The 17,581-nt window shown below is 39.0% G+C and overlaps 1 protein-coding gene across 2 annotated transcripts in view; it reads right to left on the bottom strand.

The window, feature by feature from the left end:
• Positions 1-17,581, bottom strand: part of PIAS1 (protein inhibitor of activated STAT 1) — a 63,517-nt gene that overhangs the window by 30,208 nt on the left and 15,728 nt on the right. For both annotated transcript variants that reach the window (XM_069798659.1, XM_069798660.1), the window contains exon 2: positions 7,015-7,459. In XM_069798659.1, coding sequence (XP_069654760.1) covers positions 7,015-7,459 — 445 coding nt within the window. The remainder of the gene's footprint in view (positions 1-7,014; positions 7,460-17,581) is intronic.

The following is a 17,581-nucleotide window of genomic DNA, read 5'->3' as shown; positions in this document are numbered from 1 at the left end:
TTAAATGCATCTGTAGTTTGTAGTATCAGGTCAGTCCCAGCTAGACCACTCCTCAGAGCCACCCTCTCCCCTGGAAGGCAGGAGAAGCCTCTTGCTAATCGCTAGAGCCATGTCAGACCAGGCTAAAACTGGACCCTTCACCCTGATCAGCTGCATGGCAGCCATCTAAAAGCAGGGCTGAGGGCTGTGCAGAAGCACAGCATGCCCTGCACAAGCTGTGGGCTTCAGGAGCTCGGCCACACCAAGCTCACATCCAACACCAGCAGAAATCCCAGATTCCCATTTCTATTTTTGTCACTTGCTTGCTGTGACATCTTGGCCATTTCACTTCATTTCCATCACTTATCACAATGGATGTTGTGTAACCTTAACACTTCAAAACTACTTGCAGGGAAGCATTTTAAAGAACATACAAATCATTCTTTCCTTGATAGCGGTGACTAGCTCTTAACCCACTTCTGTGGGTTACAGCTGCACTACACTCACAAATACACTGCATTACTGTGAATTGACAATGCCACGTTCTTCAGCTTAAACAAGATGAAAAACTGAACTCTGGTTCTGGTCAGTCTGCTGCATTTATCACTTAAGATCATTTTTAGGTTCTGTTCAACTTAAGCTTTTAACACTTAATACTCAGAAGGAATAGACAGAGCTACACCGGGGGTGGGAAAGGCAAAGAGTAAAGAGATGTGAACGAGCTTATTTGAAATAGTGCCTAAATATATATATGAAAATAGCCTGGAAATACTCCAAGGGCTACAATTAATTCATAAATATTACGTGTTTTATAACTCTCTATGATATGTTGTATAAACAGAATAGATCAGCTGGAAACTCTGTGCAATTGGACAGATATTTATGTGGGGTTTTTTTTAATCACTCATGTATTAGAGAATTTCTGAGCAATGAGGATTTCTGAAGACCTACAGTTAGTATTAAGGAACAATTTCATGTGGACCTTCAGTGCCAGAACTCTCTGCCCTCCCAACCTACCTCTGTGGAGTAAATACCCACCTACCCCAGCTCTCCTCTCACCACTGCCCATCCTGGGCCCACAGACCTCCACTGCACATCTGTTCCAGCATTTTACCAGAGGGAAGGAACATCACTGGATCCTCCATACTCTTAAGTCACTTGATTTCTTTAGACACCTAAACATATGTCCCAGAACTCAACTGCTGCCATTCAGACTTGAAAATTTTAGCTTCTATTCCTAAGAGCACGAACAGCAGCTAAACACTCCAAATGGGCAGTACTAAAAAGCTGGCACTGCCGTGTCCCTACATGGGGTATCCTACTTATACTGCATTTTTACTTTCATGAAGAAAGTAGCAAGTTTTATAAGCCTAACAAGAAAGGCAAAAAATTAAAGTTCATGATTAGATAACAGAGTCCCTAGTAAGCTCTCTACCAGGATTAGCACAACCCATATCATCTTTTTCTAAAAGCCATCATAAAGGGAGATAAAAGTATCTCTAAAAGACTCCAGGTTACTGAAGACTTCCAAGTTCCAGCAGCATTTCCAACAGCTGCTAAGAGATCTCAACATCTTGGTTGCAAGTGGAAATCTTAAAAAAATACGTATTGCAATAGCACAGCTTCCTCTCTCATGCTATGTGAGCACCACTGCTAGGCCTCAAGCTCTCCAAACGCTTAAAAGGGATACCACTCCAAGCTCAGATTGGTTCACTGATTATTAGTGGATTACTCACATGCTTTGAGTCAACCACATGGTTTGCCGTAATTCCTTCTACTAAAAGCTTTAATTAGAATCATAGAATATCCTGAGTTGGAAGGGACCCACGAGGATCATCAAGCCCAACTCCTTATCAAATTATCAATTATCAAAAAAGATATCCTAATTTGATCTTGGAAAGCAAAGTGGCTTCCTAGATCCATTCATATCAGAGCAGCAGTGTCTGAAAACATCCATATCCTGTAAGGTCCTGGAATTTGGGTGATCTCAGTTCTGCGCACGAGATTGAGCAATCAGCTAAAGCGAGCTGTCATAAATTATACTCCTTTTCTTGTAGCACAAGAGTTACCTGGTTGGTTAAAGCTCTCATACTTAAAAGAAACAGACTCAAGACTATGGAAAGATTCTCTATACGTGAACTTGAGGCATACCACATGCAAATATAAGCTGAAGCCAAAAAAAGAAACTTACGTGCACTGTAATTCTAGTTCAGCCACAGCACATGAACAAGACAGAACTAATATTTCAGCTTATTCTTGCACAATTAAAAGCTGTAGAGCCGGAAGTCAGAAAGCTCAAGCCCGAGTTGAGAATATAGTGTTTTGTTGAACTTCCTCCCACAAAGTACATTTAAAAAAATAACAAACACAGAAGACAGTAAAAGCATGACTTTCATATAAACCATGATACTGATTGCACAGAGCAACAGATCAGCTTGCTGATATATGAAAGGGAGAAATACTTGCCAAACAAAACTTACATAGTTTCCAACCTAGATTTCTAAGTGCACTGAATTGTTTAATTTAATAGCTGTACCTTGAACTACAGTCACCCTAAAGACTTTAGTCAGATCAATTGCAAGATCTGTCTTCAAGAACACAGCGTGTCCAAGTTACCATGATCAATCACAGTCAAAAAGAAAATTTCAAGGTACATGCAAGTCAGAAGCACAAACACTGGTTAGTAAGCACATAATTCTTGAGGGCAGGCACCAGGGGTGAAATTCTGCTTATTGGAGAAACCCTGTTATTAGAATCCACAGATTAAGAAATTAAACTAAGACCTAAGCAAATCAAGACAAGCCTCAGTAGAGCCATTGGAAGCTCATTTAACCCGATGGAGCCAGTATCTGGAGTCTGGCAGCATGCTTTCTGTAAGTGATTGAGTCCCCCAAAAGCCTGATGCTTGTCTCCTCCTTCCAGGAGACTGTGACCTGTAGGCAAAAAAATCTCGTTTTCCAAGGTTCAGTTCTGAGTTTCAGTGTTGTGTTCCATATTGCTTAAACCTGAAGCAAGCAAATAAATTGTAGGATGATCATCCGTATCCCAGTCAGACAGTTTTTAAAAGAGTAGCACAGCCCACAGCCTCTTTAATCCTTTAAATTGAAAATAAAAGGTTAATTTCCCCTTACAGGTAAGTAAAGACCCATAACCTAGTTAAAATGTTAGGAATGACATATGCTGTAACAAGAAGTATTTTTAAGATGATGTTGAAGTATCTAATGTCCCTTCCATAATAATCTGGCAGAATTTTGGTACTCTACTCATCTCGTAGTGAACACACTTTACCACACAAAAGAGATGTTATCTGTGTGTTAGCAGGTACTTCTAGAAAATTGGCCCTATGCTTAAAAAACAACCAATTAGCAGCATCTGTGCACTGGGGGCTGAAAATAGGGGAAAATTAAGTGAAAGTTGCAGCTTCACTTCAGAAATCAACAACCAAAATTCTCCTATTTAAAGGAGTTCCTATTCAAAAAACAACAGAGAAGTCATAATAAGGCAACTTTCATATATTCCATCAAGGCCAAACTGGATAGCTTTTCCTCAAAAAAACCCAGTCATATAATCATATCAAATCATGGTTAACCATAGGGCAGAATGCTCAGACTTCTCACTAGCACTGCAAGAGCTCAGTGTACAGATACATCTACCAACATACATTTTCAGAATATAGAGCATTCCTAGTTGGCTTGTACACAAAAACATCCAATGTAGAAGCTTTCTCAATTTTGCAATAAGGATGACTAATAAAATATGGATCAAATTCGACAGCTCCACTAAACATGGACAGATAGCTCTTCATCTCAGATAAACAAGCCCAACTGACAGCCTTCTTGGGAGTAAAGAAAATGCTGTCATCTCCTGACAGCACAGCCAGCATAACTATAATTGTCAGTATTAGCCACACAGCTCTGAAAGAGCTATGCAGGAGTCATGTACTTGAAACACTCGGAAGGAAGCAAGAGACTCTGCTATCTGAGCAGAGTAACAGCAGGAGGAGAGTCCCACCGTCAGCAGGGCCTAGCTGCTATTTTCAGTTCTTCAGACAAGAGCAGGTTGAGGTAGCATAGGCTGAGTTTACGAGTTCAACTACCTAGGCAAGTCTGCTCTTCTGCAAGCATCCTACTCACTGCTACAAGTTGTATGGGCTACTGTAAGCCAAAGAAAGTTAAAACAAGTTAGCCAACGGCCTTCTAACCTTAGCTTGTCACACATGCTTCAGCCAGCCATGCTCAAGTAAAGATCCTCAATAGCTGTTGGTGAGAAGGGTACAGATGGATAAAGCACCACATTTCCTCCTTGCCATGAATCCAGCCCAGCGAGCAGTCGGCATCTGAATTTTAGTCACAGTTCAGAGCTACATTTTGAGGAAGCAAGTGTATGAAGGTAACATCCATTTCCTCCTTTTGTTCTTGACATTAAAAATAATAGTTAGCAAATTTAATTTCCTTATCTGTTATTCACATTAGCTTGTGTACTACCCACCTACGTAAAATATTTGGGTAGAGAATGCATGTTCAAGTGCCCTGCTATCCAACTCCCTTCCCTAAGGCTTCATCAAATTATTGTTTTTCAAATTAATAATCACTTCTTGATGAGACAGAAGACTACTGTAGCAAACCTTCCAAGCAATTCCACCTTGACTTGGGAAAGACCAGGCAGAATCACATCCAAAGATGTGCTTTTCCCAACTTTTACATAATGACTATCATTTCAGAAGAAGCTAAAGATCCTCAAATCAGTGGAAAGAGCACTCATTCTCTCTTTCACACATATTTTTTTTCTTTTCCTGTAGGTTCCATTTTAATCAGGGAGATAATTATTCAAAACCTCACATCAGGTCATCAGTTCATTCTTGCGGTAGAGGGAAACAAAGTAAATTCTGAAGTTTCTTATCCCTACCCCATGAGGAATCTGATAGGAAAAAGCAAGCAGGAGATGCTGAAGCACTGGCCAAATGCCAATAAGTAGTTCTGAGTGTTTGTAATATGCATCTGCCATTTGAAAACAAAGCCAGGGAATCTAGAAATTTGACATTTGAGGAAATCCTCATTGTTTGCAGCGGTGACAAGGACGCCCAAACCTTTTGGGGCAAATATTCAACAAATCATTTAAGACTTTTTAGTTAGAGTACCAGTAACTGTATAAATGGAAAAAATTAATACAAGTCTGCTCCACACTTGCATTTAAAACTGCTAAGCTGTATGCGCAATTGCTCCAAGTTGTTTTGGAAGTGTATAAAGCTGCATAACACTGGTTATTAATCCAACAGGTTTTTTCATTAACATATATATATTTATTACTCTAAAATACCTTCATGACATTTATAGTTAGCAATTTTACAATCTGTAGCAACATTACTTTCCACTACAAAAGGAAACAACCAACCATTTCTCATATGCATGGACACTGAAGTTCTCTCCTCTCCCAAAAGCACAAGAAAAAAAAAATCTTTCTAATAGTATTACTTTGGACAAACAGAAAGACATCTGCAGACAGGATTCACATGTAAAAAAAAAAAAAAAAAAACAAGCAGACCCTTAAGTTAATTGAAAGGACAGGGATTGCTTATAAAGGTATCTGGTTGGAATTTCACCCACTTCCATTTTCCTACCTTGACACTCAGAGTCCACAATGGGGAAAAAAAATGTATCCTATTGTATATAAACTCCTCAAGCAATAAGACATGACAGGGCGGCAATTGTGATCTCTTCATTTGGGGCCAGTTTGTCAGACATGGAGCTGACAGCAAAGTGTTCTTACCACATCTAGGAATAAATGCATACCATAATTCCCGCATTGGAATGTCTTATTGAAATTACAGCATTATTTTTAAGTATTTATAATGTAGAAGTGACGGAGACACATACTGAGTACCTAATTATCCTGTACCACCAGCATTGCCTAGAATGCTTATTAATCAATTAGGTTTTAGATTAAAGCTGAACAGATACAGTATACCTCTTAAAAGAATACCTGAACCAGAAGGTTATCAAAAGCTATCTGGTTTTCCCTCAGTGTCTCAGTTATAACAGTTAAAACAAAAAAATATGCAAACAACTGTGCAACATACTTCAGAAATGTGCAGGCCACCATCACCACTCACACATCAGGCCTCCTACATCCCTGTAGCTGTTCAGACTGTTAATGTAAAGTACCTGCTCATTTCTGTTTACAAGGGAGCTCTTTCGCAAAGGACATTTTTTTCCACTCACCCACCATCTCCCTGTATCTACTCTCACAAATCTCCTCCTACCAGCTATTCTCACAGTGAATCTTTTCCAAGGTTTCAAGACAGCAGAGGTTCCAACATGCAAGCAGCCCCTCCAGAAATCAACAGGACTATTGTATTTAAGCAGCATTTAAGAGTATTAAAAGTTAACCATGCTGTTAAGTGCTACATGGAGTCAGAGCCAGAAAAATCACACATTGTTATATAATGCTCTGTAAGCATCAGATTATTCTCAGCAGCTACACAAGTGATTTATACCTTAATACAACAGACAGTTTAAAGAAAAGTAGCCACAACTGCAAAAGAACCACAAGTCTTCCTAAACTCAGATGTTCAGGCTGTAATAGATCACAGCAAGTATCTAGCCTGGCATTCTTTCCCAGCACAGATGAGAAGATTTTGTGGGCTTGACGGATTCGGGGGTATTGTTATTTTGTTTTTTTAAATAATTAAACTCTATGGTTTATAAGAACTACTGAAAGCAGACAGGTTTTTTCCTTTTTCTATGGTTTAGTTTGTTTCTTGTAAAGTTGTTTCTTTCAAACTCACCCCTTAGATATAACGGATCTTTGAACCATATTTAGTGGCTCAGCTAAAGCAACTAATGAGTGTTACGTAAGACGTCTCTCCATGTAGAACAATCTGTTCCAAAAGTTACCAAAAATAGCAATTCTCTAAACACTGGTGTGATGCAATATTTAACCAGTTACTGCATTAGCAGCTGAATTCATCCATTACTATTCAAAAAAAAAAAAAAAAAAAAAAGACTTCAAATATTATTACAACTTTTGCAACCTTACCTAAGCTGGTAGGTTTTATCAGCTCATCCAACAAGTCATAAAAAGGTAATTTCTGAAGTTTTATGTCAGGATGGACAGGGTGGAGCGCAGATGTGAGATGGGGGAGTTCCAGTTCATGTTTAGGTCCCAGAAGCGAAACAGGAAGCAATGGTGACGTGGCAGGGTGGCCATCGTAACTGAGCTGTGGAATGGTAGACGGAGACAAAGTTGCTGGCATGGAGCTCGAGTGTACGCTGGCGATAGATAAGTCTGCAGGTGTCATGATTTTTTGAGGGAACCTTCGCCTATAAAGTTCTTTGATTTTCATTTGTACAGCTGGACTGCAGCCAGCCTTTAACAAATGCAGTGCTTTTGTGAGAAGTTCGTGTTTTCGTCCGTGCTTGTTCCTTCCCGCGTAACCCAGAAGTACTTGCAGTTCAGAAACTCTAAGGCTCATAACCATTTGCTTAAAAGAAACAAAACAAAAAATTAGTATTCAAGTTACATCATCTTAAACACTAACATTAGAACGTGGCTTAATCCCATTAAGCATACAGTTTTTAAAGGCACACCACTATTGCTCTTCCTCCACTGATTATCCAAAATATAATGTAAAACAGTACTTGTCCACAGACATATATCTACTTCAAAAGTCTGTAATGAGTAATTTTTAAAGGGATTTCCATTTGCCATACACAATTCAGGACAGCAATACCGGGAGGGGGGGGTGGGGGTGGAACTGAGAGAAGGACAAGTTGCCAGTACAAAATAAAGCTTGTAAACATAACCATTTTCTAATCACTGTTCTGCTAGCAATTCTAATCTTAGCAAATTTTTTTACTTCCAGCTAGATTAATAGAGAGTCACATATCGACAATATCCAAATCTTCAGTACCTATACTTAAAAGCTGTGCCAGTCCTTAACTCTGGAACCCTACCTCATTTTCAAGTCCCTTCCTCACTTTTTGCCATGCAGCATAACTAATCCACACAGGTTCAAAGGAAAGGAGAGAAATGACCAATGTTAAAAAGAGAGAAATTATAATCTGAGTTGTGTTCAACCACATATGATCATTACTGAATTAAAGGAAACTTCTTCCGATTCAATTTTCTTACTTCTCACATCAAAGCTGCATGTTCTGTTTTGGATGGGGGAGTAGGGCTTTGACTTCTATTAATTAGTTTCTTCATTTACACAGTCTTCTACTGTCTCCCAATATGGTCTAATGAATCAAACTAGTAAGACTTGTAAACTGTTTCACTTCTTCAGGAACCGAGAAAAACACTATGCAAAGTAGCAAAACCAGCAGTCGCCTGTGTGCACAAAGTACTTCCCCGCTGGTCAAGCAGGAGCCAGAAAGTCAACTTATGAGCCTAGTTTCTATTTTAAAACTTCTTTCAGTGCTTGACAGTGTCTTGTTTGCCATCACAAGGCCTGTGACACCAGCTGAAATCATATTCCCGCAGAATTTTGCATTCCCAAGAAACCACAAGGAAGTGAAATGCCTAGAACTCATTGCCACGACTGGCTATCTGCATCTTCTGTATGAAACCATTAAATACCCTGAATATTTTGTAGTCAATCCCAAAAGATCAAACTCAAAATAATACTTGAAGTATATATTTGGGACTAAAACAGCTAATTCAGCATATCGGGGTTCTGCAATTTCCCAGCCAATGAACACTGAATAACCAAACTAGCATTTGCAAACTATCTTTGAAATAGAGTACAAATGCTCCCATCCTCTCCAGCTCTTCAAACTGTGCGAAGTATTCAGACACGTACATTACTCAAGTTATGTTCACATTAATTCTTAAACCTAAAGTGCTAATATTAGAAAGTACGCTATCCCTAGCTTTAGCAAAACCAGCCCAAAACTCCCATCAATTCCTCAAACCTCCAGCACCTGCAAGAGATCTTCAATGCACAGGTGTCCACAAGAAGTTATTTCCCTGTACTGAAATAGGTCGTGTTATTTAAAAGCCCCAAATTATATGATTCATGTATTTAATGAGGTATGCACCCAGACAGATTTAAAATCTGCTCTGTTGAACCACACCAACAGAACTGAATAACCTTGTTGCAAATCTTAGATAAACCTTGCTGCAGATTACCACAAACATTTCTGATATAACAGGAGTTTGCTGGCATTTTTTTTTCTGAATACCCCGAGAACCTACTTCACACTTTTAACTACGGGAGCTACTAATGAGAACAGGGGAGTTACTTTATAAGAAACAGAGATGTCTTAAAAGAATAAGGCATTTCAGTTACAATCAGAAGTGTTGACAGCTGAAAGGAAAGTGAAACAAATAGATTCGAAACATGGAAAAACACTACTTATAATGCTTTACAAACATTTCTTCAACAGAATGAGCAGTTACAGCAGAAGGGTTTAAAGCCTACTGCCATCACCATTAAAAGTCACTTCCTGAACAGCCAGAACCTCTTAAGAGTTTCATTCTGTTCTTGTTTTGTAATAAACTCACAGGCCTAAATTGCAAAAAACACAGAGGATTAAGAAATAATTGAGCTAACAAAGAAGCCCCTGCTATATGTTGGATGTTTTCCATTTTTTTGAAGGTATAGGCAAATTAGAAACAAGCATACAGAAAGCAGGGTCTATCATGTAGCCAGACACACAACCCAAAACAAATAAAATTCCCCAGATCTTCCCCACCCTAGCGCATTCCTTACAAAGGAGGACAAGAACATTTTTTTTTGCAATGTTGAGGGCACTAACAGATACATCAAGTAAAAATGCAGTCACGAAAAAAAACAGCAATAAAGGCTTGAGGGTTTATTACAATTTCATATGTCATAGGAACCTTTCTAACACAAATATAAGTAAAAAGAGGCAATGCCTTAAAACAAATGCCACACACACACACACACATCCATAGAGTTTTGCCAGTGGATTGTGTCAATCAGTGGCACGGGGAAGCAGAACCTGACAGGCAGCCGTGCTGGCAAAAGTCTCTCACGTTGCTGCAATCTGAACATGAAAATTCCTCTCCCCTCCTCCAACACAGTTGTGTTTTATTTGAGGACACAGTCCAGCTCTACCAGCAGAAGTGCCTCTGCCTCTACAAGCACTATCCAGGCTACAAGCCCTTGGCCCATGTCACACTGGTACCCTAATCTTAGAACAGGCAGGATAATTATAGCAGGGAAACAAACCAAGTGCTGTCAAACACATAAAGTAAATACATGAAAAAGCTGCAATTTATAATTTTTTTTTCCTGTCACATCTCACCTCATCACAATTCAAACACCTTGCTGGCTTAGTTACACTAGCAAAGCTGAAGGGCAAAGACACAAAGCGTTTTGCTTCAGGAAATCTTGCTTTTTTTTTCCTGTTGCCTGAAGTAGAGTAGTGAAAAGATCACTCTCAGCAGTACACCTGCATCTGCAGCAAGCTACAAAACCCACCACAAAGAGTCTGTCTCCCAACAACATCAAATATCCACAATGCAAGTAACTGCCCCTACCTCTGGCTGTTTATCGGAATTGGCAAAATGTTTTGGTTTTTCTTTCCTAACACAATAGAAAGTAACAAAACAACAACAACAAGCCCAACCAAACAAAAATAAAAGGATATACACAGCTACCAAGGACAGATTGAAAGATAGCTTGCAAACGGCAATTACAGATAACTAGGTGTTTAGTTAAGTGTTCACATACAGGTAAATACATGTTCCTACAAACCTCACACTAGTGCACAAGAAATTGATGCTATTTAGCTATGAAAAGGTTGAGCTACTTGCCACTTGCCTAACTTCAGCAGGAGAAACACAGCAAGCTGACCACAAGCCAGTTTCAGATACAACAAATTGCAGTATCAAGCACACTAGGTGTTCTGATGTTGTGCGTTTTGGTACCTGTCATATCTAGGCAATATCTAAAATTCAAAGAGAGGGTGAGGACAGTAGAAAAACTGCTCTAAGTATAAAAAAGTATGAACAAGCTTTACAGAAACTCAACTTATCTCAGTTTAGCAGAGTATTTCTATTTTGACTCACTGTAAAGACCTACACAGAGTTTAGAAGGTAACTCTAATCTATAAACATGCATCTGACATTTCCTGCCCGACAACACAACACAAACGTGTTCCTCCGCAAAAGCTGCATTAGTCATGGGGATTGCTTGGTTCGTTATATACACTCCCGCTTCAGCCCACGTCCCCTCACCCAAGGCTTTTGACCACAGTCCATCCTTCCCCAAAACCATCAGGGCATTTTGCTGTCTTATGATAAATCACCTAATTGTATGTGTCAGGCAGGAGATGCACAGAAGCAAAGAGGCCAGATTATTTTCCCACCTCCCAGTTGCTTGTTTCCAAATCTGTGCCACTTTTCTCCTGTCGGATTGTGTGAACTCAACCATTTGATGCAGTTCATGCTACAGCCACATGAGCAGGTGCATCCCCCTATTTCTGTGTGTTGAGAAAACATTCTCAAGCAACTCATCTGGAAACAAGGACTATTTCCTGCTCCATGCCTACTTCAGACAACCAATAAGGTTTGGAAGAAAATGGCTTAAGGATGCAAAAGCAATCCATGGGTGGCATCCTACATCATCCACCTACTTCTCTCCTGTGACTATCAATAGGAAAGAATGTTCTACCTACAGCGCTCTCTTTCAAAAGAGTTAGTACACTTTTTTAAAAGCTAACAGATGTGAAAATTGTTTAAGTCCCCCAAACCAAAAATTGCATGTAGACACTTATGAGGTAAGGAGGAACAAGAGTTTTCTCCAAAAACATCCACAAAAGGACTACTAAATAAAAAGCATCAGGCTGCAGCATCAATGAACGTTTTGTAGCTCCTGACTCACCAAGTTCTCTCAATAAACAAGCATGTCTGGTTGGAGTGTCTATGCCACACAACAGGACAATTCTGCTTTGTGAATGCTGTTTAGGCATTCAGAGTAAATACTTCACCAGGAACCTTAACTTGTACCAGAGCAGCCAACATTAAGTGTCACTTACTTTGATTTCTCTCTGCAAAGAAAATAGCAGAGAGAAATCTTTATTTTTAAAGAATGGTTTTCCACGCAAGCCCAGTCATTCCACCCATCAAGGAAAGATGGCCAGGCTGGGCAGTTTTCTGGCTAGAGAAGTCCCATCGTTAGCACAGGTCAGGTTAACAGGTCAGACCAAAGAAAACTGCTTTCAAGAACTGGACCTTGTCTCACTGATCTATGAAGGTTGGGAATTAAGTTTAAAAACAAATAAAATCTACATGTTAGTGCCTCTAGATATGAAATTCCTTTAATAACTCTGTGTGGTGGGTCTCACTGGCACATAATTCAGAGAAGTACAACTAAAAAGACAAGCAGATTCCGGCAGAAAACGTCATTCTAGACTGGAAAATACATGGGGGCTAAAACACTGGTTTGAAATGCAGGAGACAAGCTGTAAATCCTGCTGCTCAAGGAAGGATCAGATACAGGTTATCTGCTGAGATCCAACACCACAGATTGTGAGCCTTCACCTTTTTTTTCCCATTTTTTGAAGGGAGGGACTTGCCTGACAGGTGAAAACCAGACAGCAAAAATTTATCATAAATACCAGCACCACAAGGTACTATCTTCAAAACAGCATACTCATCCATCAGAGGCAGCGTTAATAGTTCCAACAATTTGATTAATGCTTTCTAGAAATGGTATTTTTACATCCCCAGTAATCAGCCCCAGGATCTATCTGGAGAATTTAACAAGTTATTTCCGGATGTTTATGATAACTAGAAGCTGTGAATAAGCTCCAAAACACATTCAAAAGATTTGCCAGCACAACAAGAAGCATTTGGCTAGGTACCACACCGCATTTTGTGCCTAAAGCTATACAACAGGTCCTCCACAATTCTCTAAGCATTAACATGAAAGTTAAAGGGGAAAAAAAGAAAAGAAAAAAATGACCTCAAATGCTACTCAAAAGATGGATGAAGAGAGTAAGTAAAAGGAGAAGGAAGAAATGAAAAAACAGATAACGAACAGGACGTCACCCGTTTATAATCAGCAATTTAAGACAGTGACAGTAAATTTCTTGTGTTACTAGAGACACAGTGCTTAGCAATAGTTTACTAACAGTCTCAGAAATTAAGAATCATTATCACAGAAGAGGACAAGCACTGCAACAAGTCACTTCAAAGGAAAAGCGTAAGACAGAAAACCCTTCTGACTACACCCCTGTACTCTTTTAAAGTCTTCACCACAGGAGCCTCCACACTGATACCCTGCACAGCACCTTTGGCCCCAGCATCCAGAGGCATCGGCTCCGGCTACAGTTTGCATTAACAGTGTGCACACATTCACACTTACAAAGCTCAAACATTGTCTTCAAGGACGACACAAATGGAAATTTACCCCTTATGAAACAAGGAAACTACTATTCAAGGAATTCCAAAATGCACTTCAAAAAAAAAAATATCAAAATTGTTCTTTTTTCTAATACAAGCGACTAGGAAGCATTAGATTAGCATGGAAATGGTTTTGAATTAATCTCAGTATGCCTCCAACACCCAGCTGTAAAAATACAGGAGAGTTCTTGCATGCTATGAACAGCCTCTTTAACCCCTGATACAAATCTTCGGAGAAGAAAGCTATACCTGAGCTACATGAGCTCTCTACAGTTACACAGACTAAACTCTTGGGCTCTAAGACATTTAAGATTTGTGAAAATGGGAAATCACAAAGGCAAAAATATTCTCATCTTTTATGAACGCACATTCCCTAGTCCTAAATTCTATCCACAAGACTCACACAAGGAAGCTATCAAGGCTAAACTATAAAAATTGAAGTCGGTCTACTGAAAATCTGCAAGAGGGAGTTAAACAACCAATTCATGGAAGCTCAAGCGCCTCGATGACAGGCTGTAACTTCCTGCATTTGTCTAATGCAACCAAAACACTCAAAGGTTGAAGCCACCGTAATTCAAAATGGAGGGGAGGCAAAAGCACAGAACAGTCATAAACATGCAAGATACTACAACCTTTAAGGAGGCTATTGGTTTTCATAATGAAAACCTCATCTGTCTCCTAGAGTGCTACGTACAATGTTTTGGCAAGCAGGGCAGCACTAAAAGAATAGGTACAAACCAATGGCAGGTACAAATATTATTTGCCTTTTGTTACACACGCAAGGAGACAGGGTATTTCTTACTCAAAGAAACCCTATATTTACACAGTATATCAGTGCTCATAAAGAACATGTCACAACTGTATGACCAAATCTAAGCATTCGTCTAGCTGGCAATAAAAATAGATTTTAATCCATTAAAAATGCGTCAACAAAATTATGTCCATAGGTTGCAAATGCCAAAAATAGCCTGGACTGACCTACTCTTCGTATCTCCACAGATGTGGGCTTCCTTAAGGTCAAACACTGTATTCATGATTTTCACCAGGTAACATATTTCTTCCCATGCTAGCAGAGAAAGTACACTATAAAGCTTAAGTTATCAGGTGTTATTTACTTTGGCATCCTCACAAACAATATATTTCCTTGCAAATTATATGGTTGCGTATCTGTTAATATAAACATTATGACCCTTGAACCAGCCTACCCAAATGATGAAGCTTAGATTCAAGCGCCTGCTAACACTAGGGATCTCTGGCAGTGAAGTGAAGTGATCATCTAAAAACTGCAACAGTTCAGTCTAAAGAGCTGCTGAACTTGAGGTCCTGCAATTTCCCACTGCCATCCTTCTGTATTCAGTTCATGTAACAACTTACCAAGTATACCATAACCACTTAACTCTTAATTCCACAGATCAACTAGTACAAGGAACATTTTTCTTAACCACTCTTGGCAAACGTTGCTTGCTTCTATCTGTCATGCTGGTAAAACTTGACTAACCTCAAATTTAGTAAGTTTTAGTTAGGTCAGAGCAATGCTGTTTCATACATGAACACAAATCTAAGCTCTCCTTCCAGCCCACAGTTCAGGGGCCTCCATCTAATCCTACACCAGTGACGCTACCAAGTTCTTAGAGATGTCGGTGGCTTACTGGAGACAAGAAAACCCTCAGTGATAAAAGTAAGAAAATTCACTGACAAGTGGAAGGATGTTGCGAAAGAAAACAGTACGACAGCTCTAGCCCCACTGAACTGGCTGCTAGTAACAACAGGCAGGCCGAGTTTGGAATTTTTAATATAATCCCCATGTGCTAAAAGTTGTCCTATGTTTTTTACAGATGTCTGTGGTATTTTGCTATGCTATCATACATGTGAAATATCTTTGAAAAGCCTTGACACATATAACCTGGCAAATTAGTGTAGGCAATTGCCCTCCTAGACATCCGCTCCACCCCTTTCCCTAGAGGTTATTTCCTCTGGAAGAGAGATTCAGCAGAACCGACTGTGTGCCCACGTACCCAAAATGCCACTTCAGTGCCTGAACACTTAAATCTCTGGCATTCTTTTTTTTTTTTTTTTTTTTTTCATATGATGGCTTGCAAACCACATTGTGACCTGCCCTGCCTCCCTGGCTGCACATTAACACTGCCGTAACAGAGAAGTGGGGCAGGCAGCTGGTGCAATAACTTGCTCAAACTGCAAAAGCTAGATTTGTTGCAGAAAGTCTGCCAAGACTTTAGTCACGTCTAAATTGTATTTGATTTAAAGTAAGTCACATTTTATCTTAATCCATAACAAAAGTTTTACTGTTCTCAAGAGATTTTATTCACTAGGTGAACTATATTATTACTTTTGGTATTAAATAAGGTTGCTGACACAGTAGTAATCTTCATTTCAGCTCTTGGAGACTCAAGTTTTTTTCAGCCACACTCAACTTAATTGTCCTAGTGTATTTATCTTTGCAGATGGGAATTATTTGTACAGAGCTACGCACTAGCATGATTTTCATGACAACTAATTGCAGAAATACTAGTTTAGACAATCTCTGGATACAAAACAATGTGCCCCTCTAAAGACAAACAGCTTACACCTAAGGCTAATAATGAAGACAATTATTTTCAGCTATTTGGGAGAGGGTCATTGCCAGACAAATTTACTTTTTATTAAGAACGTTCTTATCCTTAACTAAGCCTTTCAACTAGCTGACAGAAAAGCTAATTCCTATGCAATAAGCTTCAGTGAAGCCCAAGCCAGCTGTAGACACAGCTGTCCAAAGAGCTTGCTAAACACAGTATGTCCTATTATAATCTAACAAATAACACAAAAGGTCTACAGCGGTATAATCAAAATACAACAACTTATACAGCTCTCAGTAGTAGTCTGAAAGATTGTCTCTTTGTATAAAAAAAGAAAAAAATTAAGATCAAGAAATCTCAGCTTCTGGAAGCCATACAAGAGGTCACAAACACATTTATTTCCCCTCCCTCAGGGATTTTAAAAAAGAGAACATACATTTTTAAATATACAGTTAAAACAAAAGCAATGGTTACATAAACAATTTGACTAATTTGGGATTTACAGAAAGGGGGTCTACTAAATGAGAATCCTTACAGCCGTTCATTTTCAGCAGAACACTAGAGAATGAAGCTCTAGTTACTTCCTAAATATCTAAAATACCTGCACAAAACACATGTAGCTTTTGGAAGTCAGTTTTGAAGGAAAGCTGGAGAAGAATGTACCTGGAATTCAATGAATGTACTTACATTGCAACATGGATAAAAAGGCAGCTTCCACAAGCAGCTTACAGAACCTCTTAGCAGCAAGACATACAACAATTTCAAGATCTACATTCCTATATTCAGTGTTTGATGTTTGCTTGCAGCAGTTATTTAAATCTCTACTGCATCAACAGACATTATTTCTTTGTATGTGTTAACCAACTTAAGCATCACTGGATTAAAACAAATTATTGCCATAATAAATGCATATTTTCCTCCAAAATTAAAAAAAAAATATTTCTGCAGCTTACAGAACTGCAAAGCGATCTGTTCTCCACATGCCACAAATTACCACCTGGTGCTGAAGAGTTAGTTGTCCACTAAAACCAAATAAACTTTTGCTATTTAATTAGCTTCAAATGAGGTAACACTTCAGGATATGAGATTATAAAGTCAAATATACCCAAAACACTTCTAGATAGACTATCAACTTTTTTTTCCCTTCATTTGTCCGATTTTCTAGGATGCAGCACAGGAGACAGACTACGTCATCACTGACTATTATTCTGGTATCTCAAAAAGTTTTAATTAACAATCATATTAAATTTGGATACTGACTTGCAAAGTACTGAACAGCAGGCTGAAGCCAGTATATAATTGAATCTCATTTCCCTTAAAAGTAACCAATTGCTACATTAATGCCGCGAGAGAAGGAGAACTAGAAAACCGGAGTTATCTATTCACAATTCTCACTTTAAAAAAAAAAATTTTAAAGCCAAAATGGCACGTGATAAAATTAGTTTTTTCTTTTAGACTCTGAAGCAAACCTTCTCAAAAAATTCTGTTCTGAGGTATGTATCCCCAGGCTTTGTGAATTACACCTAAAAAGAGCAATTCTGAGACGCTGAGCTCCATCACACAAGCAGGATCTGTCCACAGAGCTAAAGACAGCAATGGCCGTAACTCTGACAGGCCCACAGCTGCCATCAGCCTTGTCACTGGGTACCATGTTA

Source organism: Haliaeetus albicilla, chromosome 12 (genome assembly GCF_947461875.1).
Source record: "Haliaeetus albicilla chromosome 12, bHalAlb1.1, whole genome shotgun sequence".
Taxonomy (NCBI): domain Eukaryota; kingdom Metazoa; phylum Chordata; class Aves; order Accipitriformes; family Accipitridae; genus Haliaeetus; species Haliaeetus albicilla.
This window is presented reverse-complemented; position numbering and strand designations above follow the sequence as displayed.